At 40.5% G+C, this 13,546-nt stretch overlaps 1 protein-coding gene and 1 long non-coding RNA gene across 2 annotated transcripts in view; one reads left to right on the plus strand and one right to left on the minus strand.

The window, feature by feature from the left end:
- Positions 1-11,420, plus strand: part of LOC135252655 (uncharacterized) — a 41,304-nt gene extending 29,884 nt beyond the window's left edge. Inside the window, exon 2 of the long non-coding RNA XR_010329454.1 lies at positions 10,416-11,420. This is a non-coding gene — a long non-coding RNA (uncharacterized LOC135252655). The remainder of the gene's footprint in view (positions 1-10,415) is intronic.
- On the minus strand, positions 1,242-12,729 carry LOC135252654 (leucine zipper transcription factor-like protein 1). Its single transcript, XM_064330977.1, has 10 exons — positions 12,530-12,729; positions 11,026-11,150; positions 10,502-10,696; positions 7,148-7,208; positions 6,125-6,196; positions 4,385-4,450; positions 3,989-4,066; positions 3,087-3,263; positions 2,530-2,633; positions 1,242-2,148 (listed from the first exon to the last, which is right to left on the minus strand). The coding sequence occupies exons 1-10, from the start codon at positions 12,530-12,532 to the stop codon at positions 2,130-2,132; spliced, it is 900 nt and encodes a 299-aa protein (XP_064187047.1). The 5' UTR covers positions 12,533-12,729; the 3' UTR covers positions 1,242-2,129.
- Positions 12,730-13,546: the final 817 nt, after the last annotated feature.

Raw genomic sequence — 13,546 nt, forward strand, 5'->3', positions numbered from 1 at the left:
CATTGTTTTTAGGTGTATTGGGAGTCTATGCTAACAGCTCTTTTTAAACATTTTTTTTTTTACATTAAAACGTATTTACTGAGACTTTATATAAAAAAAAATTAATTGTATGGAAAAATTTGAAGAATTTCATACAGACAACAGTACAATATGTAGTTCTGAGTCTGAGAAATATCTGTACCAGTGTTTGGTATCTTTGATGTTTATCAACTGGTCAATCCATCCCATTATGTCACCTTCATCTCCTGTGGCTCAGTCATTTTTCTAGGGGAAACACTAAAAAGTGCCAAACTCTCAGTGCTGCATAGGTATGAAGTATGCCCCACCTACCTGCAATTGGGCATGTCTGCCATCCTAGTGCCAGTGTTTAGCCTATCTGCTTATTCACCAGAGATGGCAAGCACGTAGCAGATGTTCATGGTCTGGAAAAAACTCTTCCCGGGGAACCAGCGATCGTGATGTGAAAGAATGCAACCCGTTCCAGAGACCATTTACTTGCTTTTAATGGCAATAAAGTGTGGAATTTATGTGTTGAGGACAGTGAGTGACAGAGACTTTGCTCGGTCTTGAAAGGCTTTGGGAGGCTTTTGAATGCTGTTGCTCTTGGGGGATTAATGCAGACGTGCATGTCCCCTAGTGGCAAGTGAGGAATGATTCTATTCCTGTGGAGACTTGCACTCGCTGGAGTCAGGGTGTACCGCTGCCTTAGGTAATACATCATTTTTCATTCCACATCATGAGCAGAGATCACTTATTCTTCCATTTGCGAAGCACACCTGTCACAAACCTGGCTGAGGTTTTACACGGGTACTTTTTACTGTGCTCCAAAGATCTTTACGATGAACCACAAAGTAATTAATTTTAACAAGTGATTTAATACAAATGTTACTTATCTTTTTATGTAACTTGTATAAATAGCTGAAAAAGTAGAATAAAACTGTGTAACCAACAAGCAAACAAAAACATAGCGCTTATATTTGTTTCTCAAATGACAAAAAGCCAATTCTTTTCCATCCATTTAGGCTTGACTGAATAAAGGCCTAACACACACAGAGCTACAGAAAATAAGCTATTAAGTGGTTTCACTGAGGCTATTTTTGAATTTCGAAATGTTTCGGGAAATTATATATTTTAAAATGTACTTAGGAATAAGACTGTTTCACATACTGTTCAATTGCACAGGCATGCCAAATCCTCCCAACACATGTGGAGAGTCAAAGAACTTGGATGAAAAGGGCAGCTTAATTTCATCTCATTAGCATTTATTTCTCCATTCCCTGCAGTGCATTACACAGACTTCGCCACATTAAAATTAATGTCACATTTTCCTAAGCACCCAACATCTGCCACAGCAAACATCAGAAGCCATGACAGTAGTGTCATGTTACCTCTTTCTTATGATGCTGAAGGAAAGACTAAACCACGGCACTTGCAAAAATTAAGCAGTGTTGATAAGTAAAATCCACTATGGATTCTGCTTACACACACAGGGATGTACAAATATCAATAGATAGAAAAATTGTATTATATAATCATAGAAATTTTTGACTTAATGCCATAAAAATATCCACATTTCAGGAGGACGCCAGTAGGTATTCAGGATTACCACAATTCAGTAAATTACCAACATCTTTCCAGAGTGGGTTACAAAAGAGTGTGAATCCTGAGGCAAAAGAAAGTGTAAAGGTGTCATTCAAAATCTAGACAAGGATCAAAATATTACTGATGTAACTCAAGTACTTGTTAATATTGGAATCCAAAGCTTGGATCCACAGTCAGGAATGAGCAGCCCAGGCAAATATTCAGTGGTACTGCACTACTCTAAATAGCCAGAGTCCGAAAGCCAGTTCTAATGACTGTAAAACCTGTTATGGGCCGATATGGACCATGCAGCCAGAGCTCAGCTACCCTTGAACTGATGGAGCTACGCTAGTGTAAGTTCCCTTTTCGGAAGTGTGTCTTTTTTTCCAAAGCAGGGTCATTTGCAAGAGTCGAATCTGGTTTTTCAAGAGCGAAGCCCCTCCCACTGCTTTCCGGTCTGTGACCGCAGCCACATATCCCACATATATTATATTTGAGCCACATTATCCCTTCTGTGCGCATCACAGGGCAGGTAATTCACCTGACGTTTATTCATCTGGTTCATACCTGCAACAGAAACAAATACACAACATGAATATTACTGTCAACGCTGGAAAAAAACTAACAAATGAGCACTCATTGAGACACAGTCACTGAGATTTCAGATCGGCTGTTTCTAATATGAGTTCACTGACACAATGGAAAGTTTTACTAATCTTAAATGATCTCATCCCTATGTCCTGTAAAGAAGATCCTTGTAATACAGACTGGCCATTACACAATGGTTAACATTTAACAGCTCTTGCATCAGCTGTGGCCAGTTGCTCTTTTAAAAAACGAGTCTCAATCCCAGTCCTGGCTTAAGTGAAGAGACCACTGTTTGGATTAGAAACATAATGGCAGGGTGCTGATGTCAGGATGGCTGAGGGACCGCAGTGTCTTGCTCACTTGTTCACCCGCTTTCTGAGGTCCTTGATCTGCTCGTTCTTTTTGGTGAGGATCTCCTTCATGTTGCGGTAGGCGGCGGTCTGCTGGAACTTCTTCTCTAGCTCCTGGAGGAAGCCGCACCCACAAACGTCAATCAAACAGAGAGGTGAACTGTTTCTCATCTTAGGTTGTTTTTTTACAACATAGAAAAATGACATCCATTAATGGAATCTAGGTTACAGTCGGTGAAAGCCACATCCCAGGATGCATTTTTTATAGTCAAAAGAGAAACTCCTGGCTCCAAATAATGCACATCCGTTTCTCGATTTCCACGACACGTTGGAAAATTGGGTACAACATATCGGGGAAACTTTCACACCTCAGCAGGTGGGTTCCGACATCCGTAGAGAGTGAACATTTACTCAAAAAGTGACTTCTAGTCATGATAAATGACTAAGAAAGCAGTCATAGGGTAGGAGATCTTGGGGCACTATTTTTTGGGGAAAAAACTATACTATACCTAACTATAGAACTGTAAATACGCATTGTGCGCGTAACGTGCATAGGGTTGGGGGTACCTTCTCGGCCAGCGACAGCTGCTCCTGAACCCGCAGCAGGTCATGCTTGGCAGTGACCAGGTTGTCCTGCAGGTCCTTCTGGGATGCGGCACTGGTGCTCAGGGACTTCTCCAAGTCGGCCTTCAGGGCCGTTACCGTGTCCTCCAGGCCGCTGACGTCCGCCAACTGCACCGGCGGCTAGGGGACGGGACACAAAAAAGAGGATGGCCAAATGAAAGAGAAGTAGGAAAAAAGAAGGGGATAACTGACAAGCAATGAAAGGTATTGGGACAGTGGCATGCAGAAGTTAAGACTGCGAGGACTCAGATTAACTGCTATGAAATATGAAAGTGGGTGGGAAATTTCTCACCTCTCAGCCCCACAGTTAAGCAAACAACTTTTGTGAAATAATCATGCTGGATATTGATTTGATTCTTTTTTTACTGCTACAGCTTAGTGATGTAAGCTTACTGATGTAAGGTTCATCTATATTCTAATACCAACACATGCATGAGCCATACTGTTAACATACTGTTAACATCATACTTGTTTACATTGTCTTCTAGGATGTATGTGAATGTTTGAAATAGGTACATACAGTATTGGTCAAATTCAAATTTATAGAAATATATATTTTTAAATAAAATAAAGAAAAATTAATAATGTAAAGATTAAGACTAGTGGGGTACAGTAATTACATTATTGCACTTATTTATAAAATAAGAATATAAGGAATACGTATTATATAATTAGGTGTGTATGTCTGTGTGTATTTGTGCACTTGCACTTCTTTTCATTTTGTTAATATGTGGTCTGAGACTAGACATTGAATAACTCTTACTTAGGGAATATGCTGAGGACATTTTGTTGGATGATTTCTATTCTATCTCCCTATTCTATTTATTCCAACTCCTGGCTCATACCTGCTGGTCTCCCTGGATCTTCTGTAGGTCTTGCAAGGCCTTCTCTGCCTTGGATTTCTCATCTAAAGCACTGGTAGCCTGAAATACAATCACTCTGTTGTCACAGGACATAACAGTTATGCATTTTCTCTGCCTGGTGTACTGTCACAGAGACAGAAAAATCACAGTGTGTACTTCTGAGCCTGTCATCAACCAATCACTGCAAACCAGGCTTGAAAAGGAATATGTTAGGACTAGTCAGAGGCCGCATTAAGGCATGATTCTACATTTTTTATGCAGAAAAAAAGATCCAAAATGCTTCCGATCCAGCTACATTATACTTAGAATGTAGAAGATAGACGGTAGAATGCAGATATTGGAAATTTAATTCAGATAGCAGGAAAGAAATTGACCTACCTGTGATTCTAATGTCCGGAGTCTGGCTCTGAGCCTGTCATTTTCCTCTTGCAGTCTGGCAATCTCCTGAAAATGCAAAATCAGTGTGATAACAGCATGGCTGCTTAAAGCCCAGCACCTCATCAGTGCATCATTCAAATTCAGCTTTATTATCCCCTCAGGGACATTCTTGTTACAGGCAGGTGTGTACATAAAACCAGAAAAAAAAAAATACCCACAAAACATAGGAAAGACACAACGATAAAATGTCAACACAGCCAATGATCAGAGCTTTGAATGCACTTTAGGGGTAATTAATGATTTTGTGGTTGTGCTTACAGTTGTGCAAGAGTTCCACATTTAAATTAACTAAACTTTTTTTAAAGGTCACGGGTATCAGATTTACCATACTGTTTTTTTCTGTCTGCTTGCATAACAGTGGAGCCTTTAACCACATCCTTGTGTGCCATTAAAAGCTCATTAAAGCCCCAAACAGTATCAAGATTTTTGCACACAAGTCCACCTAAGCAATCACCAGACACAAACCACGAATGAAGAAGTGGTTGTCAATAACCAATATCTTTTTTGTTGCATAGGGCATTCTGTGTTTTTTTTGTTTTGCGGAAATCTTTTTTTAAATTGATTTTATCCACAATTTTTATCCCATTTTCCTGAAACTCTACTGAAATTGTTGCTCTCCTGCCAGCAACCCTTCCTGCTGACGTCAGCAGGAAATGGCAGACATGTGACTCCTCCGAATCACGCGACGCCTATTCTCGCTATTTTCAGCACTGCAGATTACAGACAAACCACCAATCATATGCTGCCCATGTCGTCGGAGGATAACGAGGTCAGCATATTCTCGGTTTGTGCGTCTGCAGGCACCAGGCCTGACCAGGAATGGGAGCTAGGGAGCGATAAGACCAACGGAACTAGCCGGCTTATCCCCTATCATTCCCCAGCAAGGCTGAGCCAGTTGTTGCCTCGCCAATGCAGACCTCCGGCCATAGCAGGCAATGGCGAGACCCAGTCGCAGGACTCATGCTTTTGCTCAGAAGCGAGCTTCTTTACAGCGATACAGATGCCAGGAGGCCCCAAGTTTTGGAGAATTCTTAATGCATGTCAAAACATGCCGTAAGAATTACATAAGCCATTGCCACAACAAAAGTGTAGAAATTACAGAAAGACAGGCTGTGGCTTGATCTCCCGACTCGTCTTGACTTATGTGATATTACATGTGTGATGTTATATTGTGAGTACACTCCAACCTGTGCGATGTACACTTGTCTATCTAAAATAACTTTATTATTATACTTTCTCTTCCTATTTTATTCTCTGAATTTTCCTTGTTTTTAATTTTTGTATTGTACTGTATGATACTGCATAATAGTGTATTTGCCATTCAAATGGAATTAAATCATAAATAAAAATATATTCATACAAAAACATATATTTAGCTTGCATTAAAATACACTGGTATTACTCTTCCATAGGAACTTGTTATACATGGCTAGGGTATCCTTCCATTATGTTGCAATATATGCCCTTGGTAACTGTGTTAATGCTCTCTGTGCTACAGTGGGCTGTGTGCCAAGGTTCTGACATTAACACAATATATTAGACATTAAATTCACTCTCAACAAAGGAAATCACACAAGATACAAATGGGAACAATGATGTTAGTGAAGTACAGCCTATGGCTATTCTTTCTGTATCACATCATAATGTTTCCAATTAATGCAATAGAAAGCATCAGTTTACCTTATTTAGTAGTTCAGATACCCCACCTTCATTTAAAGGGGCTAACTTGGGCTTGTTGGACTCTGGGTTTGCCTGAACAGTGAAATACAAGAAACCACTTATAAACACAAAAAGGGTGGGTAGGTTAACCACAGGAAAACATAAATGAACAACACCAAAACATATATCGCACATGTTGGAAACAACAGCTGCAACAGGGTCTATGTTTGCAAAGTAATCATTTTACTCATTTGAAGGCAAACTTTAAAGGGATAGTTCACTTTCTGCATTTTTCAAAATATTATTTACAATGTATACGCTGTACAAGCTGCTTTGGAGTTTCCTGAAGTAACTCCAAAGGAACCCCTATATCGGCCACTGCAAATCCAGTAGGTTATCAGAAACTGAAATACCTTTTGTTATACAGAAAAAAATTACTCGGCCTATCAACAACATAAAACTGAAATAATAGGAAAAAAACCGAAGGAAGTAAACTATTTCTAGTTTAAAGGACGAGTCTTATTGACAGGAACATCTGAGGCTTGCTAACTGCAGTGTGAGGCAAATACCTTAAAATTCTGTAAAATGTGGTTTACATGCAAGATTAATTTCTTTTATGACTAACATGCAGTAAACAACAGACAGCCGATGACAGTTAGTAACCCTCAAAGTGGGCGGTGAAATACCTAAGAGCTTGGTTAAATTTGAAATTTGTGAGTGTCACTTAGATAACCTGAAGTGTTGTGCGTAGAACATGCTTCATAACTACATCTTATTCTGTTGACAAAAAGTATGACACTTATCTACAATTTATACCACTGATGGCTGCCTGCCTTGTATGAGAATGTACATAATTATTACACTTTCGCTACTGTTGTACTATTAATAACTTAGCCCATGTGCATTGATAAGTAAATATTAATACCCAGTTGAACAATGTTTTTCAGCTGTACTAAGATCTTATAGCATGTTCAACATTACAATAATGTCGCAGAATTTTTCTGAGTGCAGTATGTGTCAAATAAGACTCCACTTGCCACACACCTTCGTCCCAGTGGTTTGAAACTCTGTCTTTTCAAACTCTGCAACTTGTTCCAACAGTTCCCTGGAAAAAGAGATAAAGGGATTAAGAGGAGAAAGAGAAAGGGGTTTATTTGAGTGTGCGGGTACACAGCTATGACAGTCGAGAGGTCTGCATGGAGGCCACCATTTCCAAGATAGTGATTCTTGTAAGGATCACCACTTGTGATTCTACCGGATTCCCGCAAAGTTCAGTCATGGGCTGAGGGGGAACTGTTACAAGCAAAAGAAGTATGAATGTTAGAAAACAAGCTCCATTCAAGTGAAATGTAAATGGCCACGAGGTCAAAGATTCACCCTGAGAAAAACAGATAGCTTAGTGCCTTGCTGTTAAAGATGTTTTAGAGTGAAAGAAAACAAGTTTCACTGTGACAGTTTTAACACTTTAGCACGTTTAACGGTTGCTGTGTTCGAAGCCTCCCCTTAGAAGCTTACATGTGGTTTGAGGAGGCCGCTTGGTTTGCGCGTATGGGAGGAGAGGGCGAGTTCTATGCCTTTACAACCCCACGCTCTTCTTGCAACATAGGATCGAGGGCCTTTGTGTGATACAGATAGCATGGAAAAAAACACAGGGAGGTCACAGGCGTGCAGAAAAAATATTTTGCAGTGTCAAAAACAGGTCACATTCAGCTATTGCGGTCATTTCGGTAGATGAAAAGGAAGTGCTATAAACAGATACTGACAGTTCCAGTACAGAGAAACAAGATCACCACAACACCAACATAAATGCTGGCCAATGTTCATTTCTGCTAATTAGACTGGGACTAATCCAAATATGAAAACTACTGATCTACACAGATGCACACGTCCACACTGGTTCTTCCAGACTGTTTGTGATCATAAAGTGTCACAATATATATATATTTTTTTTAAATACCTGCAAAAATATTTCCTCCTGTCTTTTTATAAAGCATGTTTGCCAAGTCAATATGCAATATTGCACCTGGATTCATGTGCCCTTACAGAAGGCTTAAAACATGTAAACTTTCCCATGGAATGGAAATAAATGCTGATTTAAAATGACTGAGAAGGCTCACTAGCCAGTCAAAAATCCAACTAAACACGGTTTAATGGTTGAAGATTTTGCTTACCTGTTTGTCTTCCCTCAAAAAAAAACAACATTATTTTGGCTTCTCTCCACGCCCTTAAATTCATGATTTAGTGGACAACACAGATGCCCCCCTCCTCCAAGGCTCTCATCTCAGCCTGCTCAGTTACTGGCTCCAGCTGCCAATCAGGTTTTCCTTGAAAAATTATTGGGTACCTGAATCACATTCAGATCCATCCCCAAATAAGGGGGTTCTCTTACAGAAAAACACTGCCCATTGTACCTCCCCTGTCCCCCATGGGCAAAGACAGGGAAAGAATACCACACCATAACTCAACCTTTTACATGGCGATCCCATTTTATGTTGGTCTAAAGCTGATTTAACGAGAGTAAAGCTGAATCATTTGCACAGCTTACACACTCTCAGAAGAAAGGGTTTTAAAAGGCTTCTCTGCATCTCCATAAAGGGAACCTATCTAGTTCAAGGGTTCTTTGTGGGGCAAAATGGTGCAATCTGGGAGCTTTCACACTTTTCACACCTACCATAGAGGGTTCCATAAAGAACCTAAAAGTGTACCCCTATGAAAACAAGCCAAAGAACCCTTTCAGAATCCATTTTTATAGTAGTAAACAGCTTTACAGAGACAACTGATTTTATCAACACTGGTAGTCACAGCATTAATACAATATTAATGTTCCAGAAGGAATTGTTGAGGCATATATAAAACTGCTTTTAACAGCAACGGTGACACAATACTTTTGGTCTGAATCAATCAATCAATCAAAATTTTCGTTCTCATTTCAAATTAAGCGTAACTTGAAGATATATAAAATTTGCCTTTGGCAACGTTTATTTTTTGCACGGGCAAGAGAATATTTTCAATCTCCCCCTTGAGAAATGACTTTCTGAGCAGTAGTGCACATTCCGGAACATCTCTTTGTCGTAGCTTGCAACTGAGCAGCACTTGAAGGCATTCTTGGCAGCTGTGCCTACAAACCCAAGGAGATGGTGAAGGTTTTCTTTCACTCATTTTACAAGACTTGGTTTGTCTCCAAGTTTCTGCAAGGTTCAAAGGAAAGACATGAGCTAGAAATGATAGCTGGGTGGCTAGCACCCAGGGATTAGTGGTGCTAAGCAGCACTGTCTCATCCAATTTTGCTTCTTTAGCAGAGACAAAACAATGGTGATTTCCTCCCTGGTGCAAAAGTCTACCCTTGTCTTGAGAGTATACAACCGTATTTGCTTCACAGGCAACCCCCTCCAAAGCGTTGTCAAAACTGCAGCTTTTGCTGTGCATATTACTGTATGTGTAGATACAGTTTGATATTTACTGTACCAGCTGACGCTGAGTCCCCTGCTTGACACTACAACAGCATTTGCATTATGGTCAGAAGTCAACTCAGCAACAACTAGTTAACACTGCCATCTTTTCACTGCCATGAGTATTGAATATGAGAAAGCTAGCACAAATGTGTCAAGGTGCTCTATAAAAGTGATGATCCCAAAACACCAGCATATCCCCAATCTGCCAGTGTTTTTATGTGTCATCCGGACTTTAACTTTCTTTGGATTTCTTGGGAGTATGCTTTAAAGGTAAAAACAATGGAGAAATGATCAAAGTAGCAAAAAAAAAACCAAAAACAGACTTTTTTAACTGACAACAGTGACCCACACACAGGTCATTCTGAAGGTAGAACGGCAGCTTCTAAAACAATGGCGAACACCCACGCAGTAGGGAGGTTATATAAAACAGAGAAGTGTGGGTTTTGTGGTAATGTATTGCTTTGATCTTGATTCAGGTGTGGGGTACTCCCTCTCTCTAAGCGCAGAGGGATGTGGTTTTGACTTTGACAGCGACGATGCTCTTAGGCGTACAGGCGCGTCAGAGGGCTAGGGCTGATGTACCAGGGCCAAACTGGTGTGTTGACCTTAGTGTGAACCGTGCACACCCTTTCACTTCGTGCGAGCAACTGTTTTACTAGGCTTAAGACCCTCCAGATCTCTCTGCAGGATTTTGACCAGAACAACATGGGCACAGTTGGGTTTATCAAATTGCTCATTGAAGGGTTGAATTGTTTAGTTTAATATGTGATCAAAGTTCACATCTCAAAATATAAATGCACTTTAGTTTGCTTACTTGTCACCACTGCCTTGCACCATGAATGCCCGTTTTGTTTCTGCAGGATCTCCACCTGGCCCCGTTCTCTACTAGTGTCACGATTGTGTATCATAAACTGCCCCCAGCAGTGTGGACCCCTCCCCTGCCCACCTGTTCTCCAGCTCAGAGACATCTGTCTGCAGCTTGAGGTAGAACTTCTCGGCCTGGGAGAAGAGCTGACGCAGCAGCAGCACGTTGGTGTGGGCCGTGTTAATGAGCTCCGTCTCCACCTCCCCCCGAACCACCACCTGTAGGCCCTCCAGCATCTCTGTCACTTCATCCACCGTGAATGTCTCCTCCACCAGTCTGCAGCGAAGGACAACACCGTGCTCAGCACAGCGCTAGGGAAAGGGCTAATGGCTGCGACAGCAATGGGAGTCCTAAGCCAAGACTCACCAACATAAGGCAAACCATAGAAGGCCTACTCCAGGAATTACATTGATTTTATTATATATGTGCCTGTATTTTATGATACACTAAGTCAGCTCACAAACCATAGTGATGCATAAACGTAATAGCAGTATTATTCTAGAGTAATGTAAAAAAAAAAAATGCGTGGTAACATGAGTAATAATGTAACTCTAAAACTACACCACAAATACAACCTCTCACAAATTGCCAGTGAAAAAGCACACCTGCTGTCCTTGAGGTCCTGGAAACAGGAGTCGATGGTCTTGAGTCTCAGAACTCTCTTGGAGCGAGCAAAGCGCATGTAGTTGATCACCTCGTTCTGGTGGTGCTCGTTGAAGCCAAACTCAGCCTGAGGCGACCAACGATATAGGACAAGGCAATTTCTTTACTTGAGCCTGGATAGTACGTGTGATTATGAGGCAGTGGTCGTTATTTAAAGTGTGCACAAATGTGTCAGCAGAGGGCGGTGTTTTTAATCATTTCAGTTATACACGTGAGATACCTTATTATCTCAGAGCAATCCATCTGTTACATTGTTTACCGCGTCCAACACTGGGAAAAAATGTGGGCTACGTGCAAAAATAAATTGTGCTGACTATTAACGTTTTACATTTGTCAATTAATTTGAACCAACTGACACATACCCCAATAACCCATTAATCAATGACCTAGGTCATATTTATGTATGTGTCTGGTTTTGCAACTATATGGCAAATGATTGTCAATAATCCACTGTCTGTTGCTCTGGTTTTGCACGATCGTTTTAGTACTTGGATTTTGGATCATTGTTATTTATAATGTTAGCTACTTCGTGAAGAAGAAAAAAACAAACAACAAAAGCGTATGTCTGCAACGGTCGCGGAATGACTAGCCATTGATGATCGCCACTCTATGAACTGCCAAATAGATTCGGCTCTAGAGCATTTTCTTTCGTGTGGCAGAGAGGTGTAAGTACAGAACTGATGTGGGTGTAACTAGCACTCAAGCTTGCTGCGCTTTACAAGGCACATAGCTACCCAGAAATATGTAATATTATGTATGGGGAAATGTTCTTAAAAGTTCATAAAGGTTTTATCTAACGTTAATTAACCTGCACTAATTATATATTGCCATTAGACACAACAGTGAGGCACAACTATGATCTGACTTTGAGAGCAGTGTCAAAGCAGTCTACCACCATATAATGTTAATATTGTTATGTGACTCTTTAAGACATAACGACCAGAAAATGCTAGTTAGTTCGATAGCTAGCTAAATATAATGTTTCTGTGCAAAATGGCCCACGTTACTTGGATAGTAACAAGTTAGTATATCAAGTAATTTTGCCGTCGATAATCTACCCCGATAACGGGGAATCTACCAATCACGCAACTCAGCTAGCTAACATCAGTTCGCCAGGTGACCTGAAAGTTTTAGCTACGTAAGCTGGTCTACGTAGTTAGCTGTCTAATATTAGCCGTTTTAGCTATGTTTGTTGAGTAGTTTAGTTGAGTATTTCGATAATGTTACCTAGCCAGCAAGGAAATGTTTAGATCTAGTATACATTTATAGCTAGTTTTGTTCCCCAGCTTGCCAGTTCTTCAAAATCACTACACAACCTGTTTCTGTCAGGGCTGGCCTTGGCTGGTTAGCTATGCTAGGTGATGCTCTTGTTTCTCTTCTATCAGTATCATCATACGGATTGCTAGCTAGCGCTACCTAGCTATCAAGCGGCTAGCTAGTACTCACCATTTCGCCCAGACAAGCCAAAACCTGGCTATGTTATTGCAAAGGTGATATCTCTCACACAACGCATATAAATCAACGTAGCCAGGAAATGTAAAAATTATCAAATTTTCATTCTTTTATTTTGAGGTCTATGTTCCTCTGAAATTCCAGATACTGAGTTGTCACTGAGTCGGTGTCATTGCGATGGCAACCGGCCTCTACGCAACTACATGTTGACGTAAACGTGGATTGCGTGCTGAAACGTCAGTTTTAAGGGAACACACGTACCAACGTGACTTTTCACAAACTAGAGAATTGTATTAATTTTGTACCTTCAAGTTTCGTTGAATGCAGCATTGACACAGTTTCCATTTTCATTAAAGATTAGGGCAAGCACTGGTTATTTTAAATCTGTCCTACAATATTCACACCCATGAACAGTTTTCACATTCTGTTGCCTCTTAGTTTGTGTTCAATCAGTTCTGCCATAGCAAAGATTTTGCCTAATCAAGACATCTCAATTTTTTAAAATGAATTAGGATGCTTATTTGATGCTGAGGCAACATGTTAAAACTGTCCTGCAACTGGGTGTAGCTATACAGCTAATTAGCAGTTGTATAGTCTGGCTATTTTGTTAACTGAATATTACTTCCAGGTTATCAGTTTCAAATACTTAAACTGTAAAAAAGGTAGTTGTCCAGGATTGTAGGATACGTATAGAGCAAGGGTATCAAGCTCATGTCCTGGAGGCCTGCAGTGACTGCAAGTTACTTTCAGTTAATTTAGTAAACAATATATGTAGATTTTCTGTGAGCTTATCAATTACTTATACAAATTGTTGGTCTTGAATGACACCAAAAACCAGCAGACATTATGGTCCTTCAGAACTGGAGTCTGGCACTGCTGATATTAGCGGTGTGCACAGACTCTCTAAGGGGCAGGGACAAAAAATGAAAAAGGGCACCTCTGTGTGCACCAACGTGGGGCTACCTACCTGGGCTGGGCGTACATTAGGTCACACACAGTCACACGCCCGCA

Source organism: Anguilla rostrata, chromosome 4 (assembly GCF_018555375.3).
Source record: "Anguilla rostrata isolate EN2019 chromosome 4, ASM1855537v3, whole genome shotgun sequence".
Classification (NCBI taxonomy): Eukaryota; Metazoa; Chordata; class Actinopteri; order Anguilliformes; family Anguillidae; genus Anguilla; species Anguilla rostrata.

Bases quoted from the DNA above. Each gene is read 5' to 3' on its own strand.
- LOC135252654 (XM_064330977.1), bottom strand. The intron at 6,197-7,147 runs GTGTGTGGCAAG...TTCACTGTTCAG, and splicing joins TTCAAACCACTGGGACGAAG to GCAAACCCAGAGTCCAACAA. The intron at 4,451-6,124 runs GTAAACTGATGC...TTGCATTTTCAG, and splicing joins TATCTGAACTACTAAATAAG to GAGATTGCCAGACTGCAAGA.